The 17676-nt window shown below is 45.2% G+C and overlaps 1 protein-coding gene across 8 annotated transcripts in view; it reads left to right on the forward strand.

The window, feature by feature from the left end:
• The window catches only part of OSBPL8 (oxysterol binding protein like 8), a 193954-nt gene that overhangs the window by 154305 nt on the left and 21973 nt on the right, over positions 1-17676 (forward strand). For all 8 annotated transcript variants that reach the window (XM_074942004.1, XM_074942007.1, XM_074942008.1 and 5 more), the window contains 4 exons: positions 12532-12769; positions 14289-14473; positions 16089-16170; positions 16853-16951. In XM_074942004.1, the coding sequence (XP_074798105.1) occupies positions 12532-12769; positions 14289-14473; positions 16089-16170; positions 16853-16951 (604 nt within the window). The remainder of the gene's footprint in view (positions 1-12531; positions 12770-14288; positions 14474-16088; positions 16171-16852; positions 16952-17676) is intronic.

Genomic DNA, 17676 nt, shown 5'->3' on the forward strand with positions numbered 1-17676 from the left:
TTTTGCGTCAGTAGCACGGGAGATGGACTTGCATGTAACACTAGATCTGATATTGTCTCAATCTTCAAATCTGTAGTTTAGCTCTCATTTTGGCTCCCATTTTGGTTCCAGCTACATCCTCAGTTCCAGAGAGTTCAATCATTGTGGTAGCCTAGGTTCACCTTTTGATGCCACTGCACATGTCTGATCCAAGAGTGAAATGCAAGAGCTCTAAGAGGAGGTATGTTTCCCCAACTTCAAGATCATCATCTTTGCCCCTGTCAGGAAGAGGAGGCTAGAGGGCATCAAGGTCCCTTTCACAGATCCTCTTATGCTCCCTCCTCCTAGGACCCCTACAGGATCTCCACAAAAAGCTGGCTCCTCATATCTTCTGCCAGATCTATTGTTGTCCCTGGTTCACTCTATTCCAAATCTAGATTTTTACCAAGAAGGAGATAGAGGAAGAATGCAGAGACTGGCAGAGTTTTTACAAAATGTCTCTCTCGGAGTTGGGGGGGCTCAGAGGAATCAGGGCATTTTTGTTAATCCCTGTTTAGATGACTGGCTTCTGAAGGTTTCTATGAATGAAGATCTGTTAAATAATCTTCATGACCAATCTCTTTTCAGATTTTAGGGCTCTTTCTCCACCCAAAGTCAATTTTCTGCCCTTCACAAAGGATCCCTTTTATAGGCGCTATACTAGACTCCATAGAGGGGAGAGCTTTTCTGCCAGAGTATAGATTTGTCAAAACAAGCCAGTATTTGTTAAAGATCCAGAGAGTAAAGTTCTTCATGGGTCTACTATGTAACTCTGTTTGCCTGTTTGAGAATGAGATCTGTCTGAGAATGAGATCTATGCGGCAGTAGATGCCTTCGTCTACAGACCAAATTGAGACTGACAGTCTTCAGTTGTTGATACCCATGCCTTAGATGATGATAGTGTCCCAAGACTGGTGGTCAGTAAGAACAAATGTGCTCAGGGGTGTATGGGTCCAACCTGGATAGTGACTTCAGACATATCAACGAAGGGCTGGGGATATGGGGAGGGTGTATCTGAACCATTTCACAGTTCAAGGGCACTCGTCTTTTTAGCAGAGAATCCTGCACATTTGCATATTGAAATTAAGAACTGTTCTTCTGGCTCTCAGATTGTTCCATTATGCAGGTAGTGATGGACAGTACATCAGTGATGTATTACATCAACAAGGATCCTTTCTCCTGCGTGGAAAGGCAATAAATCGATGGGATTCGTGTATTCATCATGGCACTAGTCTGTCTCTTTACATGTAGCAGGGAACAGCAGATCATCTTAGCCAATGATTCACAAATGGTCCGTGAAGGCTCAGTTGGTTCATACTGTATTCTCCAGCTGGAGTCAACCAGATGTGGAACTATTCACAACAAAAGTCAACAAAAATTGTTTCCTTTTTTGTTCCAGAGTGGGCAAGGACAGACGGTCCCAGTTGGATGCCTTCTTTCTCCACTGGGGGGAAAGGCTTGATGAATGTTTTTTCCTGCTTTTCTATTGATCGAGACAGTAGCGAGGACGATACTAATTGCGCCAGTTGGCCATTTCAGCAGTTGTTTACCAATCTCCTTCCACCGAGTGGTGGAGTTTTTGTGTGTCTTCCTTGATCTCCAGATCTACTGTCCTACCCGGAGGGCAGGAGCTTTCATCCGGACTCTTCACCTGATGGAGTGGGCGATTGGACTTTGACTCTGTCTGCTCCTGAGCAATCCATATTCTTCATCTGCAGGATATACTAGTTAATTGTAGAAAACAATCCACTAGAAACTGTTAATGTCTAATGTGATCCAGATTTGAGGCATGGCTGAAGGGAGATTCTGTCTCCCCCATATCAGCTTCTATGTCTTGTGATCTGGAATACTGAAAGAATCATGGGTTATCTAACTCACTGTTAAAAGTTGACTTGGCAGCCATCTCTGTGTATCACAATCTAGTTGATATATCACTGTTTGTTCATTGTTTGATTAAAAGATTTATGAAAGCTTTATCAAATGTGTATCCCCATTGGGATCCTGTCCCTTCTTGGGACTTCATTTTGGTGTTGGCCATGCTGGCGAAACCTTTCAAACCCTTGGCTTATTGCTTTTTCTACTACTTATCTATCAATACGGGTTTCATTATTGCCATCACAAGGAGAGTGAGTGAACTGAATGCCCTTATGGCTGATCCGCTTTTCACTTCTTTCCCTAAGGACAAGGTAGTTCTCAGACCTGATCTCAGATTCTTAACTAAGGTTGTGTCTGATTTTCCACATTAATTTGCCAGTTCTTTTCCATAGGTTGCACTCTAAGAAAGGAGATGCTGTCCTACGTACTTTGGATGCCCAAAGGTCTCTCGCCCATTACTTGGACAAGACTAAAAGTTTTCATAAATCCTAGCTTGTTTGTGTCTTGTGCTAAAAAAACAAATGGGGTATATGATTTCTTCCCAGACTGTTTCTCAGTGGATTACACAATGTAGTGCTGAATGCTACATACTAGTAAAAATTCCAGTGCCTGCTGTGATTTGACCACATTTCACAGGAGCTGCGGCTTCTTCATTTGCCTATCTTAGGCAGATGCCAGTTGACGAAATTTGCAAATCTGCAAGCTGGACTTCAGTGCAGACTATCACTAAGCACTATGCTCTGGATTTGGCAAAGCGGTGCTTCAGTCTCTATTGAAGTAGGACTCTGTTGCTGCCTCCAGATTAGATTCAGAACTGCTGATCAATCTATCCCATAGGTGGGGAATATGCAAAGCCACTTGAAGAAGAAAACTGAGGTTACTTTTCAGTAACTGGAGTTCTTTGAGATGGCTCTGTATATTCACGCTTCCCACATGCCTTCCCCTCTGAGTACTTATTTTTGTGAGTCTCTGGCTTTGCAGTGGGAGGAATTGAGGTGGTAAGGGTGCTCCGCTCCTATGTAGTCTCACCCTGGGTGCAGCGTGATAATGAGGGCTGGGGCGCAGGAGTGCTCTAGATGGTATTGCTAGAAGATGGTTCTACTGCAAGGTACCACAAGGCGGCACAGCACAAGTAAGTGTGAATATGCAGAGGCATCCCGAAGAACTCTGGTTACAAGTAAGGAACCTTCATTTCCTTTGACCAAGTTTCTCACATCCATTGTTTTCTAGAAAACTTGCTTCATTTTCTCCAAAATGCACACAGTCCCGTGTTCAAAAATAGGCAGTAAATGTGGACTCCAATCGCTAAAGTATTGCAGTTTAATCCCTCTTGGAGCCCTCTCACAACCCTTTGGGTTGCTTCATGTGAAGGTCAAAAGTTTAATTCATCTGACATAAATTGCTAGATTTTGGCTTTTGTACTATGGGTGGTAATTTGAACAACAGTATAATAAAGTCATTGATACACTTTGACCGACACTCAACTTTTTCGGTGACCAGACTGATATATACCCTCATTTTCAAAATTGAATGATTCAGTACAAAAACTGAAATCTCACCGTTGGAGCCATCCACCCTTCTCTGTGCCAAAAACCAATGGAGGCAACATGAGAAATTTTGCCTAACACTCAGTGTGCAGGTTTCAGAGTAACAGCCGTGTTAGTCTGTATTCGCAAAAAGAAAAGGAGTACTTGTGGCACCTTAGAGACTAACCAATTTATTTGAGCATAAGCTTTCGTGAGCTACAGCTCACTTCATCGGATGCATACTGTGGAAGGTGTAGAAGATCTTTTTATACACACAAAGCATGAAAAAATACCTCCCGCCACCCCACTCTCCTGCAATAACTTCCTAGACATGATTCAGGGCTGAAGATGCTTTGGGACAAAGATTCCAATAAGATGATATGATAAACTGGTTGGAAATATATTCTTAAACAACCAGAATAGATCAGTGGTATTTCCAAACAGCAATGCTCCTATTTTTGAACATGGACAATCTTAAGTCTTGTACAGAACTCAAAGGAGGGCATGGCCGGAGTCTGCTTCAAAAGAATTTAGGCCCAGATTTTTAAAGGTATTTAAGCATTGTTGCACTCAGTGTTGCAACACCTAACTGATTTTTGAAAGTGATTTAGGCCGAGGTTTTTAAAAGGTATTTGTGGGATTTAGGCACCTAAGCACCTAAACCCCTTTTGAAAATGAGGCTTAGGTTCCTAAGTCAGTTAAGAGATTGCAATGCTGAACATAACAAGGCCTAAATACCTTCAAAAATCTGGGCCTTACTGTAAAATTTATTTTTGAATTATTTTTCTCTGATTTTTTTTCATCATATATCTGGTTGATAGGGGATACACATATAAAGCTGGAAGAACTCTGAGCACTGGAACTCTAATATATGTGTTTTGTGAGTATATAGTAGGCATGCCCAGAACACATACATTGGAGAAGGATACTTGAGCAAGATTGCTCTCAACTGTGACTGCACTTTATTTCTGTTGTCCAGAATGTCATCTCACTTCTGGAATCTTCATTTCTAAGTGTAAACTTTATTGTAGCTACCTAAGCAGTCAAAAAGCTTATATTGACAACCAAGAATACATTCATTATCAATCAGTGTTAACTCTTTCCTGGAGTTAGTCTAAAAATATTACCTTTTGAGATCTCTTTGGTTTCTCATCTTCTTGCTTGCTTCCTTTTCTATGTGCCATATTTTTAAAATGTATTTTAGTCTTTTAATCTTGTAACACATGCATAAATTCCTTCCTCAAAAGTGTATCCTGTAGAATTTTGGCACACAGGTACTCTTTATTTGTATATAAGTAATGCTTGTCTTTTGACAACAATTTTCTATTTTTTAAATATTTGTTTCCAGTTTAGAGCATTAAAACTGTAATGGTCTAATTTGCTGATCCAAAGTAAACACATTGAAGACTCATTTAAGCACATTTCTAATATCTTCCTCTTAGGGCCTTTTGGCTCCTGCTCAGTGTGATGTCCCAGTATGCACTCTGCTAGTGACATCACACTCAAAATAGAAGGATATTAGTAACCAAAGCCTGTCTCAAGTTTGAGTTTGGTTTCCAAATAATCTTTAGTAGTTGGTGTAATGTCTATCAGAATGGATGCTGGGGTGCTGTGACACACTGAGAGGAGGCAGTGATAACAGAAGGGTATTCATTTTCACCTAAATAAAAAGGTATGTTAGAAAAGTATTAAAACTCCCCTTTTCTCCAAGTCCATGTGGTACATGCTAATAATCCCCATTTTGGGTAGAACTCCTATCTGCAGATACAGGAATAAAATCTCAGCTTTATGACTTCTTCCCCTACATGATGGTTGCATTCATATTTACAGCAGAGGGAGTTTCTCTGCTAAGTGAACGAGCTTTTGCATAATTGATACTTTTGTTCAGAGAATCTTCACCTGATGCTTTTATTTTCTGACAGGATTTGTTTACTAGCATGTGCTTGTATCAGGTTTTTTCCCCTTGGGAATTTCCAGACTTTCCAGTGTTCGAATTTCTTTAAGTTTAACCTTAACTCTGTATTTCTTAGTTTTCTGTTGCTTGTTTTTTTTTGTTTAACTACAATATTCTTGTAAGGTTTTTAACCCTTAAGTTACTGATGTGCTTTCAACCCTACTCTGGCTTAATGAAGATTTTTGTCTGGGCATTTCCTCAAGGTTTTAAAACTTTGAAATATTTCACATGCATAGGGACCCTAGACTAAGTGAGCTGAGGGTCCTGCAGGGCACTGGGAACCAAGGAACTCTGTGGAGCTTAAGACCTGCAAGTGACCCTGGATTGTCAACTTCTCCATACACCCCCATCTTCCTAACTCCACAAGTGACACATGGTAATGGTGTTTATGGAAATCATGGCTTCTTCAAGTGCTTGCTCATCTAGATTCCATTCTAGGTGTGCATGTGCCCACCCACACAGCTGTCGGAGATTTTTGCCTTAGCAGTATCCGTAGGGTCGGCTGTGGCGCCCCCTTGAGTGCTGCGCGCCCATGCGTTGGTATATTAGGCACTGATGGCCCTATGCCCTCTCTGTGACTTCTTATCGCCCATGGTGATTAGTCAGAGCTCCTTTCCTTGCATAGCAAGGGCTAGCAGTTTCGTCTCTTCTGACTTCAAGGCTTAGGGACCTGTAAATAGTTTGTTTCTAGTAGTTGTTAAGTGTAGTTAGAAGTTAGAGTCCCAGTGGGGACGTTGCCCCAGGTGGGGCATGCCCTGCGCGGATTGTAACAGGCCTATGTCTGTAAGTTATGCCCATAGCAGCTGCCTCAAGTATTTGGGAGAATCACATGTGAAGGACAAGTGTCGTATTTGTAAAAATTTTTGACTCAGGACTCCGAAGGAGCGAGATATTCACTTGCGGGCTCTCCTTATGGAGGCTGCCCTTCATCCAGTTTCCGAGCTGTCCCTCTAAGACTCGACAAGTACCTTGGCCTCGGTGCACAGTGCACCCCCGGCACCAGACTCCACCCGGCACCGCTCCCTGTTGCCGGTGCCCAAAAAGAAAACAAGGAAGCACAGCTCCCTAGCACTGGGCAAGAAGGGCCATAGATCATTGGGGAAAGGACCCAGGCCACCTGGCCACTCTGGAGCCACTTGTATGTGCCTCCCCGGTTGGGGCCCTTAGCCCCTTGAAGGGTCCACCACCGACTCCCGGAAGCAGTAAGAGACCCAAACTCCTGATGGCATCAGTGCCTTCCCAGCAGCTCCCCCAGTGCCAAGAGAACAGAGGCCTCTGCCTGTGCCGCTGGCACTGCACGTGCCGCAAGAAACAGCAGAGGCTCCCTTCAAGAGCAGGCCAGCTGCTAAGACCCCTCGGGGGGCAGTGGAGTGCCACCGATTCTCTTGAGATAAGACAGTGCTCCACCTCCACGCTGCAGATCTCCAGACTTGCAGCCCACTTCCTCTGGGGCTCACCTCAGGCACCACAATTGTGGTCCCCGGTGTCTCGATGCAGATAGCCTAGGGGAAGACACTGGTCTCTGTACCGCCGGCACCGTTTGCCTTCCTACCGGTCATCCTCTCGGCGCATATCTCGGTTGCCTGTCCCATGGGAGCGCTTCCCGTCTTGACTATGGTCCCCCCGGCACCAGTCCCCTCGATACCAGCGCCGATCCTCTCACTCCGGGCACCAGTCTCTGGCAGTGATGGTCAGTGGCCAGATGTAGGCATCGACAGCCCCACCGTGGTCACCGGAAGGGGATTCCTCTGGCACGGAAGGGCAGTTCAGCCCCTCACCCAGACTCCACCGGAACAATTGGGCATGTGAGGCTGTGTGGACATGGATGGCGCCACCTTGGCCACACGGCCAGTGGCCAGTATATCAGCCTTATTGGAGCTCGTGGGGCATGCCGGTCATGACAATGACTCCTTTGCACTGCTCATCTGCCGCTGCCTCAGTGCAACAGTTGGCGATACCGATGGCATTGGGCTTGGTGCATGGGTCGTACTCAGAGGCTGGGGTAGAGGACACTGCACCCACCCCTAAACCTCTCTCCCCGCATTGGGGATGATGCCCCAGGATTTCCGCTGGTGGTACAGTCGTCATCTTCATCCTAGGACAAGGTGGTCGCGGGACCCTCGAGGGCCAGCCCACTGAACAACTTTAAAGAACACCAGGCCTTGCTTCGATAGGCGACTGAGAACTTGGGCCTAGAGGTGGAGGAGATGGCTGAGCAGGCAGACATCTTGTTTAACGTCCTCTCAGCCTCTACCCCTGCCCATGTTGCACTACCAGTGCATGACGGAGTCCTCAACATTTCCAAGGCCTTCTGGCAAACCCCGTCGTCCAGCCCTCCCACCTCCAAAAGGGCCAAAAAGAAGTACTTTGTCCCAGCCAAAGGGTTTGAGTACCTTTATATCCACCCACCTCTGTGCTCGTTGGTTGTCTTTGCAGCCAACGAAAAAGACAAGAGGCCAAGAGACTGGACCTGTTGGGGAGGAAAATTTGACTGCCAGCCTGCAATTCCGGGTGGCGAACCATCGGGTCCTGTTGAGCAGATACAGTTGTAACTTATGGGACTCCCTCCATAAATTCAAGGAGCCCCTTCTGTGGGGTTAGGCCCAAGAATTCAGTACCCTGGTAGAGGACGGCACCGTAGTGGTTAGGTGCTCCTTCCAAATGCCATGGAACACGGCGGACTCGGCAGCTAGGGTGGTCACGGTGGTTATGAGGTGCAGCTCCTGGCTTCAGACCTCCGGCCTCTCCCAAGAGATGCAGACCTCGATCCAGGACCTCCAATTGGATGGGACTGGTCTCTTTTCAGAACAGATGGATGCGAGGCTGCATGGAATAAAGAACACTTGAGCCACCCTTCGCTTACTGGGCATGCGTACGCAGTAGTCTGCACAGAAGCCGTTCTAGCCACCCCTGCCACCAAGGCCTTGGCAGCCTCGTCAGGGGTCTGCAAGGAGAAGGGATAGGGACATGAGTTTCAGTTGCCGCCACCCTTCCTCCTTCTACTCACCTGCGCAGTCCAGCTTGGCAAAGCATCCCGGGGGCCAGAAGCACTCCTTTTGATCGTGCACTTGAGAGCGATGCCCCAGTCAGCTCCCAGGATCCACGCTATCCTTTACTCGACCGTCTTCATCCCTACTGTTCGGCCTGGTCGCGGGTCACCTCGGATCGCTGGGTGTTACAGATACTGTCACAAGGCTACACCCTGACATTTTCGTCCGCCCCTCCCTCTCACCTCCCCTCTTTCCCATCCCTCTTCAGGGACCCTGCTCACGAGCAACTCCTCATTGAAGAGATTGAGAACCTCCTGCACCTGGGGACGGTGGAGGAGCTCCCTCGGGACATGGAAGGAAAAGGGTTCCACTCCCACGACTTCCTAATCCCAAAAGCAAAAAGGGGGCCTCAGACCCATTCTGGACTGCAACACCTCAACACATCTCTCAAGAAGTTGAAGTTTTGCATGGTCTCCCTGGACTCCATCATTCTGTCCCTGGATCTGGGAGACTGGTATGCCACTCTCAACTTGAAGGATGCTTATTTCCATATTCCAAGGTCACAGACATTTCCTCCGTTTCATAGTGGGCGGACGCCATTTCCAATTCACAGTGCTGCCCTCTGGCCTCTCATCGGCCCCAAGGGTATTCACAAAATATATGGCATTAGTGGCCACTTACCTGAGGCGTTGAGGAGTCCAGGTCTTCCCGTATCTCAGTGATTGGCTCATCAAGGGCAGGTCTTGGGAACAAGTGCAGAGGAGCCTCGATTTGGTGCGTTCCACCTGCCACAACCTGGGCCTATTAATAAATTAGAAAAAATCCACCTTAAGGCCGGTCCAACAAATAGAATTCATTGGGGCGGTTCATGACTCCACGTGAGCCAGATCCTTCCTTCCGGAGGCATGTTTTCAGACCACGTCAGACCTGATCTCCCATGTGAAGAACCACCTGCTCACCACTACTCACGCTTACCTGCGGTTGTTGGGCCAAATGGCCATATGTACATACATGATCAGGCATGCCTGGCTCCATCTCTGGCCTCTGCAAGTGTGGCTGGCGTAGGTCTACATCCCCAACAGGCATGACCTAGACCAGGTAGTCAGGGTGCCCGATCACATCCGGTCATCCCTAGATTAGTGGTCAGACCCCAGGTCGGTGTTGGAGGGAGTGCCTTTCGGGGCCCCAGCCCGATTGCTGCCCCTGGTCTCTGATGCTTCGGACTTGGGCTGGGGAGCCCACCTGGGTGAGCCCAGCACGCAAAGCCGCTGGCTGTGGGATGATCTGGCCCTCCATGTCAATGTCGGGGAGCTCAAAGCAGTTCACCTGGCCTGCCAGGCTTTCTTGCCCAAGCTGCGGGGCAAGGTGGTGCAGGTCCTAACGGACAATGCCGCCGCGATGTATTACATCAGCAGGCAGGACGGAGCCTGATCATCAGCCTTTTGCCAAGAAGCTCTCCACTTTTGGGACTTCTGCGTGCAGCGAGCCATTCTTCTGATTAGCCACACGTCTACCCAGGACCGGGAACGTGTTAGCAGATCACCTCATCAGGACCTTCTTGTCTCACCAAGAGTGGTTGCTCCATCCAGAGGTGGTCAGTATGATCTTCCAGAGCTGGGGGACTCCCAAGGTGGTCTTGTTCACATCCCATCAGAACAGGCAATGCCACATGTTCTGTTCAATCCGGAGGATGGACAGGGGCTCCCTGTCAGACACTTTTCTGCTCCCATGATCAGGGGCCCTGATGTACACCTTCCTGCCAGTGCCATTGATCCACAGAGTCCTTGTGGAGATCAAACAGGACAGGGTGAAGATTATCCTGATAGACCCCATGTGGCCTCAACAGCACTGGTTTGGCATGCTGCTGGATCTTTCGGTAGCTGCCCCAACCTTCTGTCCCAGAATCACGGTAGTCTTCTGCACTCGAAACTGGCGGCATTGCACTTGACAGCTTGGCTCCTCCATGGCTGAAGGCAGAAGAACGGGAATGCTCGGCCTGGGTTCAACAGGTCCTGTTCAGTAGCCGAAAGCCCTCCACCAGAGTGACTTACCTGGCCAAATGGAAAAGGTTCACATGCTGGGCTTCCAAACAACGTATCCGGACTGAGCAGGCCTCGCTGCAGGTGATCCTGGATTATCTTTTGCACCTCAAACTCCAGGGATTGCCCCTGTCATCGATCAGGGTCCACCTGGTTGCTATTTCAGCTTTCCACCCACCACTCCAAGGCTGGTCGTCGGTCTTAGGTCACGACATGACAGCCCGGTTCTTGAAATGTCTGGAATGTCTCTACCCGCTTGTCCAGGATCCTGTCCTTCCCTAGGACCTGAATCTCATGCTGTCAAGTCTCATGGGGCCTCCCTTCGAGCCTCTGGGTTCCTGCTCTCTTTTTCTTCTCTTCTGGAAAGTTTCATTCTTGGTTGCAGTAACGTCTGCCTGCGGGGTGTCTGAGATCAGGATGCTTACTTCAGAACTGCCCTATACAGTATCCTACAAGGATAAGACCAGCTGTGGCCACATTCAGCATTCCTGCCCAAGGTAGTTTCCCTGTTTCATACCAGCCAGGACATATACTTACCTGTCTTCTTCCTGAAGCCTCATAAATCAGAATAGGAACACAGGTTGCACACCCTGAATGTCAGGAGGTGCTGGCCTTCTACATCAACAGGACAAGCCGTTTCGCAAGTCAACGCAGCTGTTCATTGTGGTGGCAGCAGGATGAAAGGTCGCTCAGTGTCTGCTCAAAGGATTTTGTCCTGGATCACGGCTTGCATCCACTGCTGCTACGAGCTGGCAAAAGTGCCTTCACCGGCAATCGTGACGGCACACTCGACTAGAGCGCAAGCGTCATCAGCGGCCTTCCTGGTACAAGGGCCTATCCAAGAGATCTGTAGAGCTGCTACCTGGTCATCTGTCCACACATTCTCGTCTCATTATGCACTTACCCAGCAAGCTCAAGACGACGCTGGCTTTGGCAGAGCAGTGTGGCAAGTTGCACATCCATGAACTCTTAGCCCACCTCCATGGACACTGCTTGTGAGTCACCTAGAATGGAATCTAGGGAAAGCACTCGAAGAAAAAACAGTTACCTACCTTTCATAACTGTTGTTCTTCGAGATGTGTTGCTCATGTTGTCCATTCCATTACCTGCCCTCCTGCCCCTCTGTCGGAGTTGCCGGCAAGAAGGAACTGAGAGGCCGTAGGGCTGACAGTGTCTAATATACCAACGCATGAGCACAGCACTCAAGGGGGCGCCACAGCCAACCCTACAGGCTACTAAGGCAAAAATTTCCAATCGTGCACGTGGGCGCACACATGCACACCTACAATGGAATGGATGTGACCAACACATCTTGAAGAACAACAGTTACGGAAGGTAGGTAACAGTTTTTTCCATAATTTTCTTATCATTTATCCCCAAATTTTTTTTCGTTTCCGCCACATGAATCAGAACTCTAACCTGAGAAAGATGCCACCATATGTGCACCCTGGAGCAGGATGTTAGAATTCTGCCATCTACTCCAGGAAGTGTGCATGAGGATTCTGCTCCCTTACCTTCCTTTTGTGGGAGGATCATGTTGCTCACCTCCCCAGTGCAGGATGCTGAACATTATATCATTAATGCAGGGGAGTGGGTGAAGACCTGCATCTGGAGAAATACAGCACTGTTGCCTCTGAGGGGATCCCTTGAGATTAGGGTGAAACTGGGAGGAGGAGGAAGAAGCCTGTTGTGTCAGTCCTTGGTTCATGGCCCAATCCATTGTGTGTGTGTACAGATTATCAAATAAGCCCGTGAGAACTCTTGGAACATGTACTCTCCTCACTCTACTGACTCCTTTCAACCAATATGTATGATCTGCCTCCAACTGGACACCCAGCTATTACACAGAGAAACATTATTGAGATGGCATTTCATAGAATTCTGCAAAAATCTTCCTTTGGCCTTTCTTTTAAAGTTATGCAGTAGCTACTGCACCACTTGACACTTCTGAAATGCAGTATGTAAGCTAACTGGACCATAGATCTACCTTTATATGTGCCTATGTATGTATCCTACAAATGTCCTGCATTAGGTAAGTTCTTGGTTTGAGGATGTTATTCATAGTGGTGCACAATTTGAAGGAGCAGGACAATCACATTTTAGATTCATCTTTTGTTTGTTTGTTGTAGATTAAATTATAGTGAAATTGAAAGGCATCACTTTAAAGATCAAGACGTGTACTCAGACAAATCTGATAAGGAAAATGATCACGATCATGACGAGTCTGATAATGATGGCCTAGGGAAAAGTGAAGAAAGTGACACTGACACATCAGAGCGACAGGATGACTCTTATGTTGATCCAGAACCTGTTGATCTTATCAGGGAAACTACCTATATGGAACAGATTCATGAAGAACTTGGAGAGGTAAATAATGTACTCTTAGTAGTAGTCATCTTATTTCCAGATAGCAAATTGACTTAAGAGTTTTAGAAGTCAAATTGAATGTCATTGGAAAGTTGCCTTGCAGTGTAGGATTTAGTACTTTAAGGAGACTTGTGAAAGTGTGACTACTCCCCCTCATGCCCCTATATTTAATAGATTCCTGTTCACCACTAGTCATGTGGCTGAGCAAGGGACTTTGGGCAAAAGCTACTGAGATGATTCTTTGGAATACTCCCCAAACTTAAGGGACTGATTTTACATAGAAAGTGCCTCCTGCAGCAGAAGTGGAGTCCAGCTGCTTGTCCTTTCATTATTAGTGATTGGATTACATTAGCTTGGTTTCAAGGCTCTCTTCTCAAGGAAAAGGGCAAGAAACTGTGTTATTAAATGAAGTTAAGAGGCTTCTTCACATTCTAGTTTCCCTCTTAATCAGAGAGGCCAGTAGTCACAAGATTTTCAGGGCTCAGAGATTGCTTTCATTGCCTTTTATCATTTAACAAATTTGTTAAGTTGATCTTCACAACGACTCTGACGTACCTTCTGCATGGCAAAGCTCCACCTGTCTGTGATGTCCTGAGCATCTGTGTGATTAAAAAGTAGCAGTCACCATAAAAAAAATCACCAGTGCTATTTGAAATGGTAACACTGAATTTGACTTGTTTGAGCCTCTCTTGTGACTGTTCACTGCTAGAGACTTTTTTTTTTTTTAAGCAGCAGCAGGGAATGAACAAGATGTCAGATAATAATTTGTAGCCTACCTTAATGCTGCAGTTACCGATTTCTGCTCCAAAGATGTTTGAACTTTTTTTAGACAAAAACCGCAACTAGTTTTTTTTTGTTTTTGTTTTTTTAATTGGAAATAAGGTAGCTTCTTCTAAAATCCTGTTTTTCATTTCTTGAAACTCTTGAAAAGGGAAATATCTCCCTTTTCTTCTCCTAGTCTAGCAGAGTGTCTTCTGGAGATGTGTAGATGGGAGAGAAAGCATCCTCTTGCTGCTGCTAGAGGAAGGGAGGCATATGGAAGAGTGCTGGACATATCAAAGGGTAGAGGTGAGGGTGAAATGGGCAGATTCTTCTGCAACATTCAAAATGAGAAATTGATTAATGTAACCAATGCCCCCTAGCTGGCACATTCACCGCATGTGAGAGAAAAGGGAAACATATAGTTGATGGCTGGGAAAGGAACAGGCTTCTGACTATGGTCCCATCTAGACGGCTCTCTTGATATAAAAAGTAATATAATTATTGTTGCAAACCCAATTTCTAAAAAAATTTCTAGATAGCATATCTGATATGCTGTGTTAATCAGGTAGCATATATTAAACTTCTCAGAATGCCTCTAACGGGGGTAGTTCCCATACTCCTGCAGGTAGTTGGTTAGCTACCATGTATCTTAAACCTAACTTATTATTTGTCCTAAATGTGTGTAGTTTTTTTCATAGGATATGTTGAACTGTTACTGTGTTTCTACTTTTTCATCAACATTTTTTCCTGGTGGAAGGCAGGGGAGGCTTGTCAAACTGAAACAGTGTCAGAGGAGAACAAAAGCCTGATCTGGATGCTGTTGAAACAAGTCCGTCCAGGAATGGACCTCTCCAAGGTTGTACTGCCTACGTTTATCTTGGAACCTCGTTCTTTCTTGGACAAACTCTCTGATTACTACTATCATGCAGACTTCTTGTCTGAGTGAGTTAATTCTTTTCACTTTAAAAATAAATTTTATTAAATAGTGAAATGACTTTGCAAGGTTTTCTATCCATCCCGGTTAAACTGAAGCAGAGAATGCTGAATGTCTGAATGCTCATCTAACAATGTATTAAACGCCGTATTGTGGGATTTCCTTGGCTTATTACTTCCTAAAACTCATAAAATATATCTCAAAGGCAAATTTTCCTGGTCAGAAATTTATGATAACTCTGACAGAGAAATGTGCTTGTCAGTGCTACTAGAAACATAGGATAGGAACCTTTGGAAACTTCGGTTTTCCTATGCTTGAAGAAGTTAAGAGCCAGTTAGTGAAGGCAAAGGGAATTAAATTTCCTAACTATCTACAAAACAATACCATTTAAGTAGTCCAATTAAAGTGTTTTGTTAGCTATATGAGGGCCTAGATCAGTGGTCCTCAACCTATTTACCATTGTGGGCTGTATCCAATACTACCTGTCTGGCCCTGAGGATGTCACATGGGCCACAGGTCTGTGCTGATTGGGCCGCAAGCAGCCTGTGGGCCGCAGGTTGAGAACCACTGGCCTAGATGAATTCACTTGATTTATCTGAGAACCAAAAGGAATAAGAAGGACGTAAAATGGAATGCTTCACTTCAACTTGGAGTCCTGTGAATTTCTAAAGCAGTCTTCCCATATTGGAGAACTGTACAGATAAGATTTTGGGTGCAAGGGCCTAAGTACTATATCTTTGCAATGGCCATTCTGCCCAGAATTGGACGTAATTAGTTTTGCAAAAGAAATAGCTTCCCCCTTGACTTTTGGCTTTTAAGTGGGGGAAACACACAATTCTCTCAAGAGCCAACAGTTCTCCAGTCTGTTCTCAAGACTAGATTTTTTTGTTACTTTATTGTTTTGACAAATATTTAATAATAAACACAAAAAGGGCTCTACTTCACCCTACAATCCTAAAATGGGGATTACATCCCGTGGATCAATGTCTGGATCAATGTCTGTCTACAGTATTAAGCTATATTAGAAAGGAACAAAAGTCCATAAAGGAAAACAAAATATTTAGTTGAATTTCAAGAATCAAACCAAGCTTTTTGATCATAAAATGAGCATTTTCTTGTATTCAAGAAGCTTATTGGGACTCAGTGTTGCTAACTTTCTCCTTGGACCTCACTAGTCTGACTAGCAGCAATATCTCCCCATCTACAGTAGGAAAAGTTTCCAGTGAGATATTTGGGAAGCAGTCTCTTGGTAATACTGTCAAATCTTTAAGAAGCATGACTTTTTTTTTTTTTTTTTATTTGGCAGCTTCTTGGTCAACTGTATGCCAAAAGACATTCTTGATCTTTATTCTGAGTACTTTCTAACTATGTCCATTCAGTTACCAGTGAATCTGATAAAATTATTTGAAACATATATACTTAAAATATAGGTGTGATTTTAAATTCCCCATGTGTACTAATTCAAAAACTTGTTACAAGATCTATTTTCTGGTCAATAGATAATATATTATAATGTATATCAGTGTAAATGATAATATGCTGGTAGTAGATAATAATGGTAGAAGATCTATCGTGTCTATTTCAATTTTATCTTTAATCCAGTAACTCTGTCATGTTTCATAGGGCTGCTCTTGAAGAGAATGCTTACAATCGTATGAAGAAAGTAGTGAAATGGTATTTGTCAGGATTTTACAAAAAGCCAAAGGTAACCTTTTGCATCTTCCTCTGCTATTAAAGGATGATCTTAATGTTTAATTATTTTAAAAGCAATATATACAAATATGAAGCTGCCTCTTATATTTGGATTCAAGCCATGGTTGAAATGGACTGCATTAATGCACATTTTTGGCAATGAATGTTGCAATATGCATTTTCAGCTAAATTGGGCAGTTCCTATATTCTTGATAGTCATGCTTTCAGTAAGGAACATCAATCTCAGTAGGAAATTACAACCAGGATTAAATAGCAACATTTTTAGTATTTTATACTTGGCCCCCTACTTGCCTCTTAGCACTTCTTCTTTCTAGCAGTGCTGATGGGAGGGGTATTGAATGACACACAGCTTGCCTCTGCTTAATTTCAGACAGAAGGACATGAGTGATTAAACCAGTTCTCCCACAATAGCCCAACTGCTCTATCCCCCATCATAAGATGTACACAGAATGAGAAAGGATCGCTGAAGTACTAATGAGTACCTGTTTCTACTCTTTGTCCCCCAGAATTCATGGGGTTATCTTCAAAGTCGGACTCTCTCTCATACAGTATATTCTAGTGTCCTCTGCTCTTTTTTCCTTTACATTTGATAGTGCTAATTCCATTTTCTGTAAACTGTTTTGCATTTTCTGTGATTGTATTGTCTGATTGAAATCTCCAATGTTTCTGTTCAGGGACTAAAGAAACCATACAATCCTATACTTGGTGAGACTTTCCGCTGCATGTGGATTCATCCCAGGACAAACAGCAAGACTTTCTATATTGCTGAACAGGTATTGGCAAAATAGGTTTTGCTATTAATCTGACTTTTTAATATATGCCAGCAGTTAGTTAATTTTTGCTCTGCTTTGTTGAACAGATAAAATACAGTAACTCCTCACTTAAAGTCGTCCTGGTTAATGTTGTTTCATTGTTACGTTGATGACCAATTAGGGAACATGCTCATTTAAAGTTGCGCAATGCTCCCTTATAACATCGTTTGGCAGCTGCCTGCTTTGTCCACTGCTTGCAGGAAGAGCAGCCCGTTGGAGCTAGCTGGTGGGGGCTTGGAACCAGGGTGGACCGGCAGCCCCCCTATCAGCTTCTCGCTCCCCTAAGTTCCCTGTGCAGCAGCTGCCCAGCAGGCTATCAGTTGCCAGCAGTTCAGCTGTCCCTCCTGCTGTCCCACTGCCATGTGCTGCTCCTGCCCTCTGCCTTGGAGCTGCTCCCTGGAGCCTCCTGCTTGCTGTGCGGGGAGGTGGGGGGGGCTAATGTCAGGGTGTCCCCTGCTCCTGTATTCTGCTTACCCCATCTTCCATAGAGCGGGGGGACACATGACAGGGCTCAGGATGGAGGGAGCTTCCTGGCAGCAGCTGCCATCTCAGCTTGCTGATCTACTTAAAAAGGCAATGTACTTAGAGGGGGGTCAGTGTACTTAAAGGAGCAATGCGCATTTCTCTCTCACACATATGGTGTGTGTCTCTGTGTCTGTCTGCCATGCTGTCTCCCCTCCATCCAT

Source organism: Natator depressus, chromosome 1 (genome assembly GCF_965152275.1).
Source record: "Natator depressus isolate rNatDep1 chromosome 1, rNatDep2.hap1, whole genome shotgun sequence".
In the NCBI taxonomy this organism is placed as follows: domain Eukaryota; kingdom Metazoa; phylum Chordata; order Testudines; family Cheloniidae; genus Natator; species Natator depressus.